Source organism: Bolinopsis microptera, chromosome 7 (genome assembly GCF_026151205.1).
Source record: "Bolinopsis microptera isolate Bmic1 chromosome 7, MBARI_Bmic_1.0, whole genome shotgun sequence".
Classification (NCBI taxonomy): Eukaryota; Metazoa; Ctenophora; class Tentaculata; order Lobata; family Bolinopsidae; genus Bolinopsis; species Bolinopsis microptera.
In genome coordinates, this window is record NC_087078.1 from 8,612,845 (window position 1) to 8,630,668 (window position 17,824).

The window sequence follows — 17,824 nt, forward strand, 5'->3', positions numbered from 1 at the left end:
TTTCTCTTGACTAATTCATATATTCATTGACTTCAGATTATGTCTGATGACTCTACATTTTAAATAGACATATTCCATCAGTGAAACTCAAAATCGTTGTCTCGTTGTTAGTAAACCGTGTTATCATATTATCTTATCAGAAAAGTAGCCATGAATAGCGAAGGACTGACACTCTCCATTGAGTACCTTGCCAGTACTGGCATCCTACTGAGCACCGAACAAAAGGCAGCACTTCAGACATCCCTTGTTATGCTGCAAAATGCTCAGAAATTCCACGAGGTGCACTTCTGGGGTAAGATTGTTGGAATCAAGGAATCGTACTTCATTGCATCCGGAATCGGAAAGGGAAACGAACTCCAGGACCGAAAATTCCTGTACAGGTAATTGATTTAAATCTTGATTTTTTCAGTCAGTCTTACCAGTCGAGCTTATAGGATTTACTGATTCTGAAAGGATTTTCATAAGTTTTGAGATCTTTTTGTCTTTTGCGTTAATAGTTTAATACTCCCTATTATATTTTTGATTTCAGTCTGGACTGCATGAAGTGGTGCTTGCTACCAATCCTGGCTGACTCTCGAGCCCAAATGTGTCGCAGTCTCAGTGGCCGTTTCATCGGTGACCCGACTTATGAGTACGAATATATTGATGTCAAGGTTGTCGGAGAAGGTGAAGAAGCAGAAGAAGAAACCAATACTGTGAGTGAACTTTGAAGAAGCCTTTTTAGTGAAGTATCTTGCCTGTCAATCCTTGTTGTGTTACGTTATCGACCGTTAATCAATTTGGTTACTGTGATAATTCCTATTCGTGGAGCGCGCTGAAACTCGTAATCATAAAAAGTTTTTGCATACAACATTTGCGCTTGCTTTCCATAGCAACGGTCGCTAAGGACCAGCAAATATTGCGCCGCGCACTCATTCAGAATTATTGTTCAGAATTAATATTCATAATTATTAATAGATAGGGCACTTAATGATAATGAGGCAGTTAACCTTGAAACATGTGGATTCCGAGAAGGGCATTGGTGTTCATGATTCCCCTGAACTAAATTGAAACCTCCAACGTAATAGAATATATAATGACGCTTGTCAGAAACTTGGTGTCGTTAGTCATTAGTAAATGGACGTTTTGATTCCGGTCATAAATGCCATAGAGCTTTAGTCCGAAATTAATTTTATAATTGCTCTATCATTTGGCGTCCGACCACCATTTCTATGTCAAATAAACTCGAGAGTCTCCAGAAACAAGCCATAACATGGATCCAATCTGAAGACGATATTAGTTACTCAACAGAATTATATACAAACCAGAAAATTAGACAGGTAGATACTGCCACTTTCCTTAAAGTCTTCTCTCAAAAATTCTTTTACAATCTTATGCATGCCTCCTTACAAGAGTATTTCTCTACTTATCAAGGTGGTTCCCGGCTACCGTTTTGTTACCTTGAAAGCTATTCAATTGTTTAATCTCCATCTAACCTATAGATGCAGTCAACCTTCTGGTTTTGAAAATAATGGTTCTTACCGAAATAAATTCTCTAGAACTTTTTTTCTCTACAGGGCACAACCACTTTGGAGCATCTTACCTTTAAAAACTAGGCCCATCGGTTCTTTGGGTGCTCTTACATCTTCCCTGATAAACATCTTTGGAAATCTGTAGACCAAGATGAACGTGGTTTAAGCTGTAATAATGTGTTCACATTTTGTTTCTGTATGTATTTTCTTCATATAATATTCATCATATATTTCATCAAAATTGCCATTTCCCGGAGTCCGGATTGCAAAGCTTCACGACGCGACATAGCGAACTTATTTCATCTATCTTCCCAGGTTTTGGTAAAAGAAGAAGACAGATTGGCAGCAGTCATCGATGAGATCGACAGAGAAGTCCACATTGTGCCACGAGGTTCTTACGTGAAAACTGCTACCAGCAAAATCGTTTCAAACCGCAGTTTCGAGGGATTGAACAATCTAGACTGCAAGAAACTTTCCTCTTACTTCCATTTCAGAAATACACCTAACACAGACAAGATCAAACTTCTAGCCAAGGTTACTAAATTTTAATAGGATATTGTTGAATATCCTAAATAGGCTACCATCGTCAAATCTTCAAATGTGAATAATCTAGCTTTCTCAAATTTAGCGCACAGTTACTTGGATTCTACTGTTTAAATTGCCTTCATTATAATCAATGCTAATCTACTGACCTCTTTCAGGCAACTCTAGACCAAAGCATAGATTTTCTGGAGCACATTGAACACGATCTGCCGAAAGGTTGCTGGGCACTTCACCCCGAGAGAGGAGGTGGTCTCATCATCCTCAAAAGTCTTCTGTGGCTCGGGTGAGTGAACCTCAGAAAATTTAGATGTCTACCTCGATTCTGCACTAGACATCTACATTGCTCATGATCGGACTGACCTGAAGAAACAAATGATGGGGGCTGACCATAATCATATTAAAGTATATTAAAGTATATCCCCGCCCTCAAATCGGGAAAAAACCTACATTTTAATATACTTTGATATACTCTAATATACCCAAAATTAGTATAGCTATATTTGACCAAAACCCATAATCATGGGTAGAGTGTACCGCTGCCAGTGTCTCTCTTTTCCAAACAAAAGGAAATGATATTAATTTGAGAAACCGTCCGCTAATGCAAATTGATACCGAGAATGAAATCGGTCGCTCGCTTTTCCCATTTAATAAGCTTTATTACAATTCGTAAGCCGTGAATGAATGGGAAAAGCGAGCGACCGATTTCATTCTCGGTATCAATTTGCATTAGCGGACGGTTTCTCAAATTAATATCATTTCCTTTTGTTTGGAAAAGAGAGACACTGGCAGCGGTACACTCAACCCATGATTATGGGTTTTGGTCAAATATCATCTCTTTTTGATTATAATGTCAAGATAATTTACACAGTCGAAACTTCATTAATAAGGGGGTAATTTCAACGATTTCGAAATTTTACCTTTGAAAACATTTCCTTGTGTTCAGGTAGGTATATCTGTCGATAACAGACTGGATATGGCACTTTTTACTCATTCAAGTTGGCATTTAATTCATATATAATGCCATTTAAATATCGTGGGAAAGCAGAATATATTCGAAATCACGAATGAGCAAAATTCTCACCTTTCGCACGTGCAAACTTTGAGTGGACGTTGCGTGCGCATACAATGATAAATCACCGTAAATTTTTGCATAGCAGTATTTTATATATAGTTTAATAAGCATGCAAAGTTTCAGAAGATTTCATATAGAACTTGGATCACAACGGGACTCCAAAGTTGATAAAAATGGTGAAAACAGCAATTTTCAGTAATTTTAGCAATTTTCTATCAATTTGGGCGTGTCCCCACGTGTGCAACTTTTCGATTTTCAACTTTAAAACTAGCCTATAACACAATTTAGACCTTTAAAAAGCACAATTGAGCTCCACAACCCAACAGATGGCCCAACACCAGAGAATACTAATTCACAACTTTTGTGTTTTTATAAAATTATTCTCAAAAAAGCACTTACTTCAATAGCGAATATCTTTATGAAGGAGCAAAGTAAGAAACTTTTCCGGTAGATTTTCAGAATGCTTGAACAATTATCTAAGACAAAAATGTCCTCAGATTTTGAATAAAATTACTCCTTAATGGTTTAAAATCGATTTGAAAAGTTATTATTTTGTCAAAAATCAAGTTTTAAAAACACTTAATTTGATGACGTCATCAAGTGATGATGATGAAGATAAATTATTTTTTGATATAATTCAAACTAAAGTATAAACAATTATCTTTAAAACCTGTGGTTCGAAATGACTTTATCTTTTATACTTTTGAATCTACGGACACTTAAATGTAGGCTATAATTGACTGCAAAAGCGTCTATACATCATATATAACCCATTAGGGACGACGAGTTTTAAAGTTTGCCGATTTTGATGCCGTTTAACACACTAGGTCACTTTACAGCAAAAATGAGATATCCAAAAAAGCTAATCTGTATCTCGTTTACTTTAAAAGATACAGCTATGGTCGCATACGACCCACTCGTCCGGGTCGCAAACGACCCATCACGGTTTTTCGGCTTTAACTTCTGAAACAAAGACGTTAGGATAAAATAAAATTAAAAGCATAAGTTAAAAACATATGGTCAATACTGTGTGACTCTAACTTTTTAAAAATAAAGAATTTGGGTCATTAACGACCCACTCGGCTCACTTGCTTATTACTACATATGTCCATGTAACTTCTTGAATTCGGCCTAAAGCATGACATCATAAGTTGAAAAGCGCCTCTCAGCAAGTGATAATCATCATAAACTGCGAAAAATCGGTTAAATGGGTCATTAGCGACCCACTAAGACCACAAAATTGATTAATTAAATATAATGTTGTCAAACTTTCACAAATATTAGTATAAAAACATGTTATATCTTGGTCATTACTCCTGTACGTTGATTTAAATTTTAAAATCGATCAACTGGGTCAATAACGACCCACTCGGAAGTTGAACCACGACATTAATTATCAGTATCATGTTGTTCTACCATCAATAAAGACACTCGTAGGTCTTAATTCCACGCAAACCACGGGTGGCTGACTACTAGCCCTTCTGAGATCTGGAGTCTCACGGTAATCTGCAGATCACGTCACCCAATGACTGACGAATAATGGGCAGAATTGGATTGATAGGTAGGTGAGTTTATCAGCTGTTAGTACACGACCGTAATGTCGTGAGACAGCAAACAACATGCCTATCTTTTCCCGATTCCTAGAACGTCCAAGAAGAACTATACAACTGATGGATTCAGATTTCAGATGGCTGCATCTACTCTCTTCGCAGCTCCCTTTCTTTACTTCTTAGGGGCCGTTCATATATTACGTAATCACTTATTGGACAATTTTTACGCCCCCCCCCCCACCACATAGCTATTATGTCAAAATTACACAAGCTTAATCATTTGGAAACTCCCCTCCCTCTCGGCCGATTACGTAATACTTGTTTTCGTTTTGAAAGCTGCCTCGTTTTTGCGGGGTTTGTTACCCAAAACGAGGTAGTTGTCTGAGAGATTGCAGGTTGCAGCACCACCAGCCAAATGGGGGGGGGGGGGGGGGGGGGGGGGGGGGGGGGCTTTTTCCTTGTCCTTCTTCACAGAGCTGTAGATGTAGCCATCTGAATGCAGCAGTTGTTTAGTTATTCTCGTACTTTCTAGGAATGAAAAAAAACATATTGGCATGTTGGATTAGAATATGCAATTTGACCACTCGTCTTTCAGTATTTACCCAAGGTTACATGATATCTCGTATACTTCGTTCAGGGGATTTTCCTTGAGTGACATGATCTGATCACCGTGGGACCCTGGGTCTCAAGCGGTGGGTTGTAGCAGGTCGTTTACCAAGATTCGAAATTGACGAAAAAGGTAACAGAATCTAATAAGCAACAACAACAGCATGGCTATTACCTAGCAAGTTAGGAACGAGGGCCGATTCCTTTTCTTTTGCGGCACGGCCACGGTCCTTTCGGTACAGATTTCCACGCACCATAGTATTATATATTATTGGATCAGGAACTCAGACTTTGAGCAATGGTGCTGTTTTGGTTTATTCTGGCAGGAGCGATGGAGTACGGAGAGAAGGAGTTGGTGTTGTTCTTTCCAAAAAGATGAAGAATACTCTCATATCATACACCCCTGTATCAGGACGGGTTATGACTGCCCGTTTACATAGCAAACACATCAACATTAGTGTTACAGTTGTGTATGCTCCAACTGAGGATGCAGAAATCAGTTTAAAAGACTCATTCTACAAGGAATTGAATGATGTTCAATCGGGACTACCTGCTCATGATATAAAAATAGTTTTAGGAGATTTTAATGCTCGTGTTGGAAGGGATACTGATGCTCACCCTGGTGTTATAGGAAAACACTCATATCACACAGAATCAAATGATAACGGAAAACGGATGCTAGATTTCTGTACTATGCACCAGCTGACGATTGGAGGCACACTCTTTGAACACAAGGATATCCACAAGACAACATGGAGATCCCCAAATGGTAACACCGTCACTCAAATTGACCATATGTGTATTTCGACGAGATGGAGCCATTCTTTGCTTGATGTCAGGAGCATGAGAGGAGCAGATATAAATACTACTCACTATCTGGTTAGAGGATATGTATCTATTAAACTTAAGTGTCCTCAGAAAAGAAAGAAGCGTGTAAGACAGCCTGTTTTAGAGCACCTGCGTGATAGATCTAAGAGCCAGGAATATAGTAACAGAATAGCTGAAGAGTACTATAACAACGATCAGGAGCATGAAAACTCTCCTTTAGAAGAACAGTGGCAAAATTTAAGAGATATAATAACTGATGTTTCATTTGAAGTTCTGGGTGAAAGGGGCCGGAAAAAGAGAACAGAACATCTCTCAAGGGATACTAAGAATCTCCTAAAAGAACGAGGGGAGATTAAAAAGAAACCCAGTACTGCTGAGAACCGTGCTAAGTACTCGCGGATTAACGGTCTTGTTAGGCAGAACTGTAAAAGAGATGATAATGCTTGGGCTGTTAGAATAGCTGAGGAATTAGAAGATGCTGCCAAGCAGGGTCAACAAAGAGATGTTTGGCAGAAAATAAAATCCCTAACAAACAAGAGGGTAAACAGATCTGCGGCAGTGCGGGATAAGAATGGGACGCTTATATCAGATCCCGAAGCTCAATCACATCGCTGGGCCGAATATTTTGAAGAACTCTTGACGCCAGCAGCAAATGCAGCTATATTGGATCAGGATGAAAAGTTACTTTCTTTTGAATACCTTAGTAATGATGATGAACCACCGTCCTTGTTTGAAATTGAGGAAGCTATCAAGAAGTTGAAGAACTACAAGAGTGCTGGAATTGATGAAATTTCAAATGAGCAGTTAAAGTACGGTTCTCCTGGACTTCTGCCTTGGTTAAAGGATATTTTTGAAACTGTGTGGAAAAGTGAGGATATTCCTAATGATTGGAGAAAAGGAATAATCACCATCATCCCAAAGAAAGGGGACCTCACATATTGCAACAATAACAGAGGTATAACTTTACGCTCAACTATATCAAAGTTATTCCAAATTGTGTTGTTAAAAAGACTGAGTAATGGGCTTGAAAAATTACTCAGAGAGAATCAGTGTGGTTTCAGGAGAAACCGTTCTTGTATAGATCAGCTGTACTCACTTCATTGTATAATACACAATTGTATAGAATTCAACGTCCCTTTGTACATAAACTTTATTGATTTTAAAGCTGCTTTTGATTCAATCAATCGTGACTTTATTTGGAAAGCTTTTGAACATTATGGTCTTCCGACAAAATATATCAATGTTTTCAAAGCGTTCTTTAGAGCAACTGAAAGTGCAGTTCGTGTCAATGGAGAATTGACAAGATGGTTTGATGTCGATTCGGGGACTGGACAAGGTGATGTGCAAGGGCCCCCTATTTTTAATCTTGTACTTAACTGGGGATTAGAACTTGCAGAGAAGTTTAAGAATATATCCCGTGGTTTTACACTTCAGTACAGACAAAGTTCCAGACAACCGGAAAAATGTGTCATTGATCTTGACTATGCTGATGACATCGCAGGAATGGATGACACTGTTGAAGGACTGCAAGAAACTACGGACAATATTGCGAAATACTGTGGACTTGGGGGTTTAAAGATGAACGCAAAGAAAACAGAGATCATGGTCATTGGGAAAGATACATCGCAGCACCCACTCCCAGAGAATAGGACCATAGATATAACTGTCGATGGAAACTCTGCAAAGCAGGTCACTCAATTCACCTATTTGGGTGCCAAAATTACATCAGATGGCAAGATTGATAAAGAAATAAGTGTCAGGATTGGAAAAGCAACCGGAGCTTTTAAGGGGGCCGGGGGGGGTCTTCATCAAAATTCTCTCGAAATTGATTTTATAGTTGTTTCTGATAGAGGGAAGTGATATCTATCAGCTGCTTTTGGTCCCATGGAAAAATATTGTTCCTAGCCGAAATTATCGCTGGTCAAAGGTCAGCGCTCATGGGTAATTGTATTGCGCGAGCGATTTTCAATCGCGCGTCCTGAAAATCGAGTCTAAAAATCTATCTTCTCCTACATATTTTGAGCAATCACCCTAAAACTTTCAGGATATGTTCTAGGGATCATTTAGAAGAGAAGTATCGAGCCGAATTTTGAGATAGGCCTCAGAAAATTTTTAAATCGATTTTGAAAATCTTGGACCTGGAAAAATCGTCAAAAAATGAGGTCCAAGATTTTCAAAATCGAATAAAAAATTTTCTGAGGCCTATCTCAAAATTCGGCTCGATACTTCTCTTCTAAATGATCCTTAGAACATATCCTGAAAGTTTCAGGGTGATTGCTCAAAAAATGTAGGAGAAGATAGATTTTTAGACTCGATTTTCAGGACGCGCGATTGAAAATCGCTCGCGCAATACAATTACACATGAGCGCTGACCTTTGACCAGCGATAATTTCGGCTAGGAACAATATTTTTCCATGAGACCAAAAGCAGCTGATAGATATTACTCCCCTCTATCAGAAACAACTATAAAATCAATTTCGAGAGAATTTTGATGAAGACCCCCCCCGGCCCCCTTAACCAACTCAACAACATTTGGAAGAATAAGAACATAAGCATTAACAACAAAGTGCGAATCTACATCGCAGCTGTTCTTACCATTCTGACCTATGGATGTGAGATATGGAACACGACTCAAGTGCAGACAAGAAGATTGGAGTCTTTTCATCAGTACTGCTTAAGAAGAATCCTGAGAGTGAGGTGGTTCCATCGAGTAAGTAATGAGGATGTTTTAAGAAGGGCATCAATAACTGCCCTTGCTGACATAATAACAACAAAACGGCTGCGTTGGTTTGGACATGTCAGTAGAATGCCTGAAGATCGGTTGCCCAACTATTTACTTGAATGGAAACCCAAGCATGGGAAGAGATCAAGAGGCAGGCCTAGGAAGAGCTTAAATGATGTATTCATTGAGGATGCTGAGCAGAGATTGGATCGTAATGGACTCACGATTGATTGTATGAGAAGATTAGCTGCAGACCGAAAGGGATGGAGAAATGTTACCCGCCGAAGTTGTATAATACAAAGTAATGACGCAGTCGACGCAGACTAATCCTTTTGGATGGAGATCTCGCCATGTAACATGTATGTATAGTATTATAGTCAGGACGCAACTCCAGGCATATGCAGTAGTGTTATTCTCGCAGCTCTTTGATGAGTGATGACGGCCCTTCAGTTGGCCCTGGATCTCAGAAGGGCTAGTAGTCAGCCACCCGTGGTTTGCGTGGAATTAGGACCTACGAGTGTCTTTCTTGATGGTGGAACAGCATGATACTGATAATAATTGATGAGGTGGTTCAACTTCCGAGTGGGTCGTTATTGACCCAGTTGATCGATTTTAAAAGTTAAATCAACGTACAGGAGTAATGACCAAGATATAACATGTTTTTATACTAATATTTGTAAAAGTTTGACAACATTATATTTAATTAATCAATTTTGTGGTCCTAGTGGGTCGCTAATGACCCATTTAACCGATTTTTCGCAGTTTATGATGATTATCACTTGCTGAGAGGCGATTTTGAACTTATGATGTCATGCTTTAGGCTGAATTCAAGAAGTTACATGGACATATGTAGTAATAAGCAAGTGAGCCGAGTGGGTCGTTAATGACCCAAATTCTTTATTTTTAAAAGGTTAGAGTTACACAGTATTGACCATATGTTTTTAACTTATGCTACAGTTTTTATTTTATCCTAACGTCTTTGTTTCAGAAGTTAAAGCCGAAAAACCGCGATGGGTCGTTTGCGACCCGGACGAGTGGGTCGTATGCGACCGCAGTTAGTAAACAGCTTCTAGCTCTGTTTGTGAACATCTGATTATCACGGGCTTTTCATATGTCTCAAGGAAATCGTTGCCCGCAACTATTTTGTCCTCAACAAAATAAGCCTACATAAAGTTTTAATGTCCCAATCAAGGCAAGAAGTAAAGTGAAATATTTTCCAATTATGACGACTAATTAGCCTAATTATTTAGTTGTTAGTAATTAATTGGGTCTCGACTGGAAAGTCAATAATGTAGCCCAATAAATTTTGAGCATATGTGCGAAAGATTCGTTGCGTTTAGTATTATGGTTTGTCCTCTATAGCCTCTAGAAAAGGTGGGTCGTAAACGACCCTATCGTCCCTAATGGGACGATATATATATATATACTTCACGACAATCTGTTGTAAAACAGGGGTTCCAGAAAACCCACTTCCCGATACTCCTGAAACATGAAATTTTTTTACAGTCGATTTGGACAAGGTCTAGACGCCCTGCAAAGTTTCAGATCTCTAACTCAATTTTAACATGGTTTTTAAGGCACCTGAATATGGCGATTTTGGGTTTTTTACCTAATTTCGTATAACATGCTGGCGCGTATATAACATGCACATAACTATTTCTTATTCCTGTCATCTTTAACATTGAATTAGAATGTTTTGAACTTAAATATACCTGCTGAACTACTTTCGATGAGTCTTAAGGGGGCCGGGGGGTCTTCATCAAAATTCTCTCGAAATTGACTTTGTAGTTGTTTCTGATGGAGGGGAGTGATATCTATCAGCTGTTTTTGGTCCCATGGAAAAATATTGTTCCTAGCCGAAAATATTGCCGGTCAAAGGTCAGCGCTTATGTGTAATTGTATTGTGCGAGCGATTTTCAATCGCGCGCCCTGAAAATCGAGTCTAAAAATCTATCTTCTCCTACATTTTTCTCTTCTAAATGGTCCTTAGAACATATCCTGAAAGTTTCAGGGTGATTGCTCAAAAAATGTAGGAGAAGATAGATTTTTAGACTCGATTTTCAGGGCGCGCGATTGAAAATCGCTCGCACAATACAATTACACATAAGCGCTGACCTTTGACCGGCAATATTTTCGGCTAGGAACAATATTTTTCCATGGGACCAAAAACAGCTGATAGATATCACTCCCCTCCATCAGAAACAACTACAAAACTTCAATTTCGAGAGAATTTTGATGAAGACCCCCCCCCCCGGCCCCCTTAATGCCTGGAAAACAATAAAGGGGATATACTAGTATAGGGGGTAAATAGTATTGTGAATATAAGGGCGACGGTAATGCTTGCCAGCATTGTGATTCTACATTTAGATTTGCAAGATAGGCCTGTTTTTGGAGTAGTACATGAATTTACATCCAGTTTGGTCAAAAAATGGCTGAGTTATGAGCTTAAAACCATATTTTGGCATATGCACCAAATTTGAAAGCTTTTGCCCAAAATTCCATAAAATTTCAACATTTTTGAATGAACTAACTTTATGCGAAAGATATAGCTCAATAATCAATATCTGTTGAATAGTGGATACTAAGTAAAAATACCTTCATGAACAAAATTACACATATTATCTCGGTTCGGGATACTAGCCAAAATAACTTCATTAAAATTGAAATAATTTTCGCATGAAATTTTCGGAATCGATTGATAATTGCATTTCAAACTTATTGTGGACAGCTATTTTTGATTTAGGCCTCCGAAAAGATAGGGATATAGGTATATTAAAATATATAATATTCAAGTATATCCCGCCCCTAAATCGGGAAAACCTATATATTTTAATATCCTTTAATATGGTCAGCCCCCCCCCGGCCCCCCCGGCCCCCCCCCCCCAATGATGTATTTTAGTTGCGATTGAATATTGTACACTAGGCCTTCTAAATATTAATCAGATCTTGATAGTGTGTCCATAACAGTTCCAGTTTTACAAAATCTCCAAACTTTTCTCCTTTACCCACCAATACCTAGTGTGGATAAGATAAAATAACCAAGTGCTAAGTGCTAACCTATTAAAGTTAACGGATATGAACCAAGTATGAAGAATATAAATTCTAAAACCAAAAATGTTTCAGATACTCCTTCTACCACGTCCCAGGAACAAAGAAGTTTGGCAGTGCTTACTTCGGAACGGGCGAAAAGAACATTGATCTCCCCTTCATGCTGTAAAGCAACTATTAGAACTCTTTTTGATAACTTCAAAGCTGGACTTTCAGCTCCGGACAGACTCAGTTCGTTGAAAAGCAAGTTAAATGGGGCATGATATTTTCTTGTATTTTGTATATAATAGGCTGCATTGCTCGATGAAACGCCTTTGAAATTTGTAGCGCTTATAGTGATGAATTTGCCCAAACTTGTAAATATTTTCAATGTAATATTTGTAAAACATTCAACAAAAATAGTGTTTCTTTTTCAACTTGTATAAAAGTCTTAATAAATAATAAACATTAGAAAATATCATATCAAAAAAAATTTCCAGCAGAAATCTTTCTTCAAAACATTTCATATCTTCTGTAACTTAAAAAAGTGGACGCGTTTAAAAATGTATGTAAGGTCTTTAAGCTCCAATCTGTAAGATTGAAGATAGTGAATCACGATTGGATTACAAAAATGTAAGAATGTGTATGTAAGGTTTCAGCTTAGTTTTGAAAGAAATCACAATTGCATTACAAAACTTTTAACAAGACTTCACTTGGTAGAGAAGTAGAACAGAGATGCTACAAACTATCCATCAAAATCGACCCATTAACTTTTCCTGACTCTTCTTCATTTAGCCCCTTCATGGTATTTGTAAAAATAATTTGATCAGTTGGATCACTGGATAATATGATGTCTTTACTGCAGTTGTAATCAGATTCAATATTCTTGTTTTTGAATTTGATATTTTCAGGTTCAATATCCTTGTTTTTGAATTTGATATTTTCAGGTTCAATATCCTTGTTTTTGGATTTGATATTCTCAGTTTCTGAACCTTTCTTCTTAACCAGAACCTGCTCGTCGTCCAGCGCAACATATGCCCCGTCTTGGGAACCCTCACTTGGGATCACATCGGAATAACACGGAATAATAGAACTCTCTTCCGTTATCACATCACTGCTGATATCGTTTCTATGAGCGGGCCCAATCCCATTTGGAACACATACAACGTCAGATTTTTCAGTGGTTTCAGATTGCGTGACTACATCTGACCCTTCTGTCAATATTTCTGATTTCTCAGTCAATTTTTCTGGCTCCTCCGTCAATTTTTCTGGCTCCTCCATAAATATTTCTGACTTTTCACTTAATACATCACACTCTTCCCTTAATACATCACACTCTTCCCTTTCAATATTGAGCACGCACTCTTCCCCTACAGGAACAATCACCGTCCGGTTAGTACACTTTCGTTTAACCCGCCTGGTTTCCTTGCCAGCAACTGGTAAATTCGTAGTCGAACATCTAACACGACCCATACTTGGGGATCCGACAGAAGCTGTAGACTTAATCCTCCCCACGGAGGAGAATTCAGACGTTGCCCTTGGTAGTTTACAAGCTTTTGCGTTTGACCGGGTGTTCATAACCGTCATTCTACTCTCAATCTGATGAAACGTTGGTTTAGTGTCGAGTATGACGGTAGATTGGCCAAAGTCCTTTTCAATTTGCAGTCCTCGAATGCGGAATATGACTTGTTGGAGGACCAACTGGAGTTTTTTGTTTCCGCAAACATAAACCATGGGATTTACTGCATTGTTCGTCATTAGTAGGGCTTTCTGCCACAGTAGAACTTGCCTGGGAGAGTGGGAATTACTGGTTATGTGGCTTAATACAGTACCTCATATATTACAAATGTGTCTGAACTCTAAAGTTCAACTTTAGCATAATATTGTGATCATGGATCACGATAAAATAGAAAATGTTAGAACAGACAAGATGGTTTCATATCTTCACTAGCTCTTTTAACTGTTTTACTACTCCCAAATTATCTACTAACCTTGGTAGAGTGTCCTCGCCCCCAATCAAGAAAGCAACAGTAGTAACACAGAAGAACATACTCCAACAAATAACATATGCAATAACCACGAGGAGAACTACTACCACTGATTTTAGTATCTTGTCGTTTGCTCGTTTTACCTAGCGGAACATGGGAATATAAGGGTTGCTGTGTTGGATCGTTGGTGAGTGACTTTTGAGTAGTCATCAATTTTAGTAAGGAAACTGATCAAAGTTTTAACTCGGCATTCAAAAACTATTTTCAATTTGTAATGCAATGCATTCAATATCACATCCGCACAGTGCATAATACAATTAATATAAATAAATATATAGTGAAATATTGAAAATATTGGAAGTTACCATTCTTCCTTATTTATGATGCGTATTTTGAATGCAGAAAGCAAAATGAGGTGGTCTTTCGACCGCCAACTTCAATGAAAACATTATTCACATACAATATGCTGTTCTGAGTATTCCAGTTCATTCAGTACACGTAACTTTAAGCACAGCTTATAGTTTATGCTGCTTACTTTCAATAATGCATTGCCTACTAGCGTCTAGCACTTTTTAGCCTTAAAGACAACCAGTGAATACCAGACTTAGGAATCATTAACATATTATAAGTGCGTCCAAATAATATAATATAATATTACGTTTTGCCAATTATTAACTCCTCCGTAACCCACACCTGTAGAAATTACACTAGCAGTAAATGCTTAAAGCTACCCCGTATATTGACCTTATTGTAATTACGCTCACTTTAACGTAATATTACGTGATGTTGCGTAATAATAATAATATGGTAATGGTCCCTATCTGGTTAAACACTGGTTCTTATCAATGATTGGTTTAATGCAACTGTGGCATTCTTTACATTTAAACATACCGTAAAAAGTTTGTACTTTTTGCCTTTGCCCTTCAAGGAAGGTCTAACTGGTCTATCCTATATCATAACTTTTAACAATTACAATAGAAAATAAAATGAGACATATGAATAATATTTTATAGAATGTGTGTTGGATGAAATACACACAACAACAGCATTCAACAAAAACAGCATAAAATAAAAAGGCTGCCAATTCACTCGAGCCTCAGCTAAAATCAATCAAAACGTGTAAAAACATTTCCTTGTGTTTGAAATTTGACTGACCTGAGTGTTTTTATCCAAAACAGATATTGATTTGTTCCTCATTCTGCGCATGAAACGCAAGATGTAGACACTCATACTGATTATTACACAGAGGGGGATGATAACAAATAGTGTCGTGCAGCTCATTATGAATATCTTCTCTTTTAGTAGATCGGGGTAAAACTGAAATTTAACGATTTTAGATAACAACATCGGTATGAAGTATGTACTATAAAGTATACACAAAAACAACATTATGAAGTTATCAAAGTTTGTATCAATAAAACCTCGCTTTTCATCACTAAAATTTTTGGGAACTAAGATAAATGAACTAGTAAGGTATTATCGACTGTAAAATAGAGTAACATCTTATAAAATAACATATCTTAAATTTGATCCTTCGAACAGCTGTTGAGCAATGAAACGCAAACATAATCTTAGCAAAAATAAAATAACATAAAATGCAAAACACTAACCCGATAAGTGCAAGTCCCCCTCTCAGGACTGAACATGTAATTGCCCATATTAAAGAAGACTCCCATAGGTGCGATAAGTCCCAGGATATAAAGTGGGGGTAACACCAGGAATATCTTCCTCGCATTTCCCATTGAGAGGAAGGGGTTCCGAATCATTGCTACCTGAAATAGGATTATTGTTGTGAAATAGGATTATTGTTGTAATATATTTTCACTTTTTTGACACAATAACTGTGTTAGGTCCAATCTTGTTTATTCTGTATATAGATGACCAACTGGACACGTTATTAACTGCCCTTGGAAAGGTCTTTGCTGATGACACGAAGCTTATAAGCAAAATTACTGATTTAGTAGCAAGGTGTTTGCTTCAAGAAGATCTGTTTAATGTCATCAAATGGGCCCTGCAAAATAACATGCAGCTAAACGAAACCAAATTTGAAGTTATCAACTACAAGCTGAATAAATCCCTGCTATTGAGAGAACTTCCCTTCTCCAACGAAGACTACAGCTACAGCTCAACAAACGGGGAAATTATCGAACCAACGCAAACAGTCAGAGACCTTGGAGTACTCCTCTCAAATGACTGCTCATGGACGCCCCATATCCATCAGATGCTGAAAACTGCTAAGAAAATGGCATCGTGGGTTTTCAGTGTCTTCAGTGACAGATCACATTTCCTGATGCTCACCCTTTTCAAAACAATGGTGAGGAGCAGGCTAGAATACTGTTGCCCGGTCTGGAACCCCAGCAAAATCACCGATATAGAAGCAATCGAAAATGTTCAGAGGAACTACACTCGCCGTATCATAGGTTGTCAGCAATTGGACTATTGGGACCGTCTTAAGAAGCTGAACCTGCTCTCCCTGCAGAGGCGGAGAGAGCGATACATCCTGATCCATACATGGAAGATGGCAAACGACCTTGCTCCAAATGACATCAACATGGTATTCAAGGAAAACGCTCGACATGGCATAAAAGCCATAGTCCCACCACTGAACAACAAATCGCAACGATCAGTGGCCACTCATTACGAGAATTCCTTTGGAGTGAATGCAGCGAGACTATGGAACCTCCTCCCACGACAAGTGAACATTTTAACTGCTCTAGGACCCTTCAAGGTATTACTTGCTCGATTTTTGGAGACGTTTCCCGATACCCCGCCAACCAAAGGATACACCGCCATCACCAACAACTCACTCCTGGAATGGAATCTACAGAAAGATCTGAACCAGGAATGAATGGAGGACGTACTAGTTACTGTTGTCCAGAAGCAATCCCTGCCAAACCAACCTAAAGTACCTAAAGTAAGTATAACAAGGTTTCTATATTTCTATATAGGAAAACCGGAAGCTATACCGACCGGATTAAGGCTAGTAATTGTTACAAAATGTGATCACCAACAACAAAATTGGTCAGCAGATTTGACTAACCTTGGTAAGAACGAGTGCCATTACAAGAAGGGTTGAACAGAGAGGACAGTAGATCTCGAATATACCCAACACTATACAGTACTGAGGAGAATAAGTGTTACTACATGGGCCTATGTTGTGTTGTATACATTTGACTGTTGAGAAGTGAAATTCTGCTTTACTATACGTGTTTAAAAGTGTTACAAAATACCAACTAAAATTACAAATTAATAAAATACCTACTTAAAGTTCCTACTACAAGTATGCAATAAAGTTCCGATATTCCCCGACTAACCGTAGCATTGAAAGGGAAGTACCCCTTGCTAAGCAGCAGTATAAAGTTAGGGTACAGGATCAGGCCACCCAGCAGATCGTTAAAAGCCAGTACTCTTATCAGGAGTATTGTCATGGCGTCGTGTGATCGGGCGCGCACTTTCATGGTGGCGTAGATTATGAAGATGTTGCCTGGGAGGTATGTCTTGATAAACCTCAGCTAAAAGTTAGTGTTACTTTGCGGACAGATTAAAATTAGTTTTCATAATTTATAAATATATATAATATATACATAAACATTATATAAAATAAAGTATTAAGTGGTAAAAATATTATATAAACTAAAGTAGCCTATTGTTAGTTAATTCATAATTGAAAGCGACTACTTGGTAAAATGTAATATTTACCGATAAATTGCTGTATACAATTTTACTTAGTTTATTTATTATAAAATAGAACGTACCGAAGGTAGCGAGGAACATTAGTATACTGTAATACCCCACAGATAACACCTCTTCAACTATCGGGTAGTCTATACTTTTGTTTAGGGACTCAGCCACCACAAACTGGGTCATTGTATTGCTAGGTGAGCGTTACTAGGTGACGGTTACTATGGAGACGGGTGTCTAGGTGATGGGAGTTCTGTGGGAGGGAGAACTCATCATGTCATGGTTTGTAGCTAAAT

The 17,824-nt window shown here is 38.1% G+C and overlaps 2 protein-coding genes across 3 annotated transcripts; one reads left to right on the top strand and one right to left on the bottom strand.

Moving 5' to 3' along the window:
• Positions 1 to 144: 144 nt before the first annotated feature.
• Positions 145 to 12,279, top strand: LOC134818132 (radial spoke head protein 9 homolog). Its single transcript, XM_063827564.1, has 5 exons — positions 145 to 380; positions 530 to 695; positions 1,827 to 2,045; positions 2,213 to 2,337; positions 11,956 to 12,279. The coding sequence occupies exons 1-5, from the start codon at positions 151 to 153 to the stop codon at positions 12,047 to 12,049; spliced, it is 834 nt and encodes a 277-aa protein (XP_063683634.1). The 5' UTR covers positions 145 to 150; the 3' UTR covers positions 12,050 to 12,279.
• A 14-nt stretch (positions 12,280 to 12,293) lies between these two features.
• LOC134818133 (melanopsin-A-like) lies at positions 12,294 to 17,824 on the bottom strand. Of its 2 annotated transcripts, XM_063827565.1 has the most exons (8): positions 17,603 to 17,824; positions 17,162 to 17,331; positions 16,888 to 16,968; positions 15,458 to 15,619; positions 15,003 to 15,164; positions 14,739 to 14,795; positions 13,851 to 13,990; positions 12,294 to 13,648 (listed from the first exon to the last, which is right to left on the bottom strand). In XM_063827565.1, exons 1-8 carry the CDS (start codon positions 17,712 to 17,714, stop codon positions 12,598 to 12,600), a joined length of 1,935 nt encoding a protein of 644 aa, XP_063683635.1. In that variant the 5' UTR covers positions 17,715 to 17,824; the 3' UTR covers positions 12,294 to 12,597. The 2 variants fall into 2 exon arrangements, with proteins under 2 accessions (XP_063683635.1, XP_063683636.1); XM_063827566.1 differs by lacking the exon at positions 14,739 to 14,795.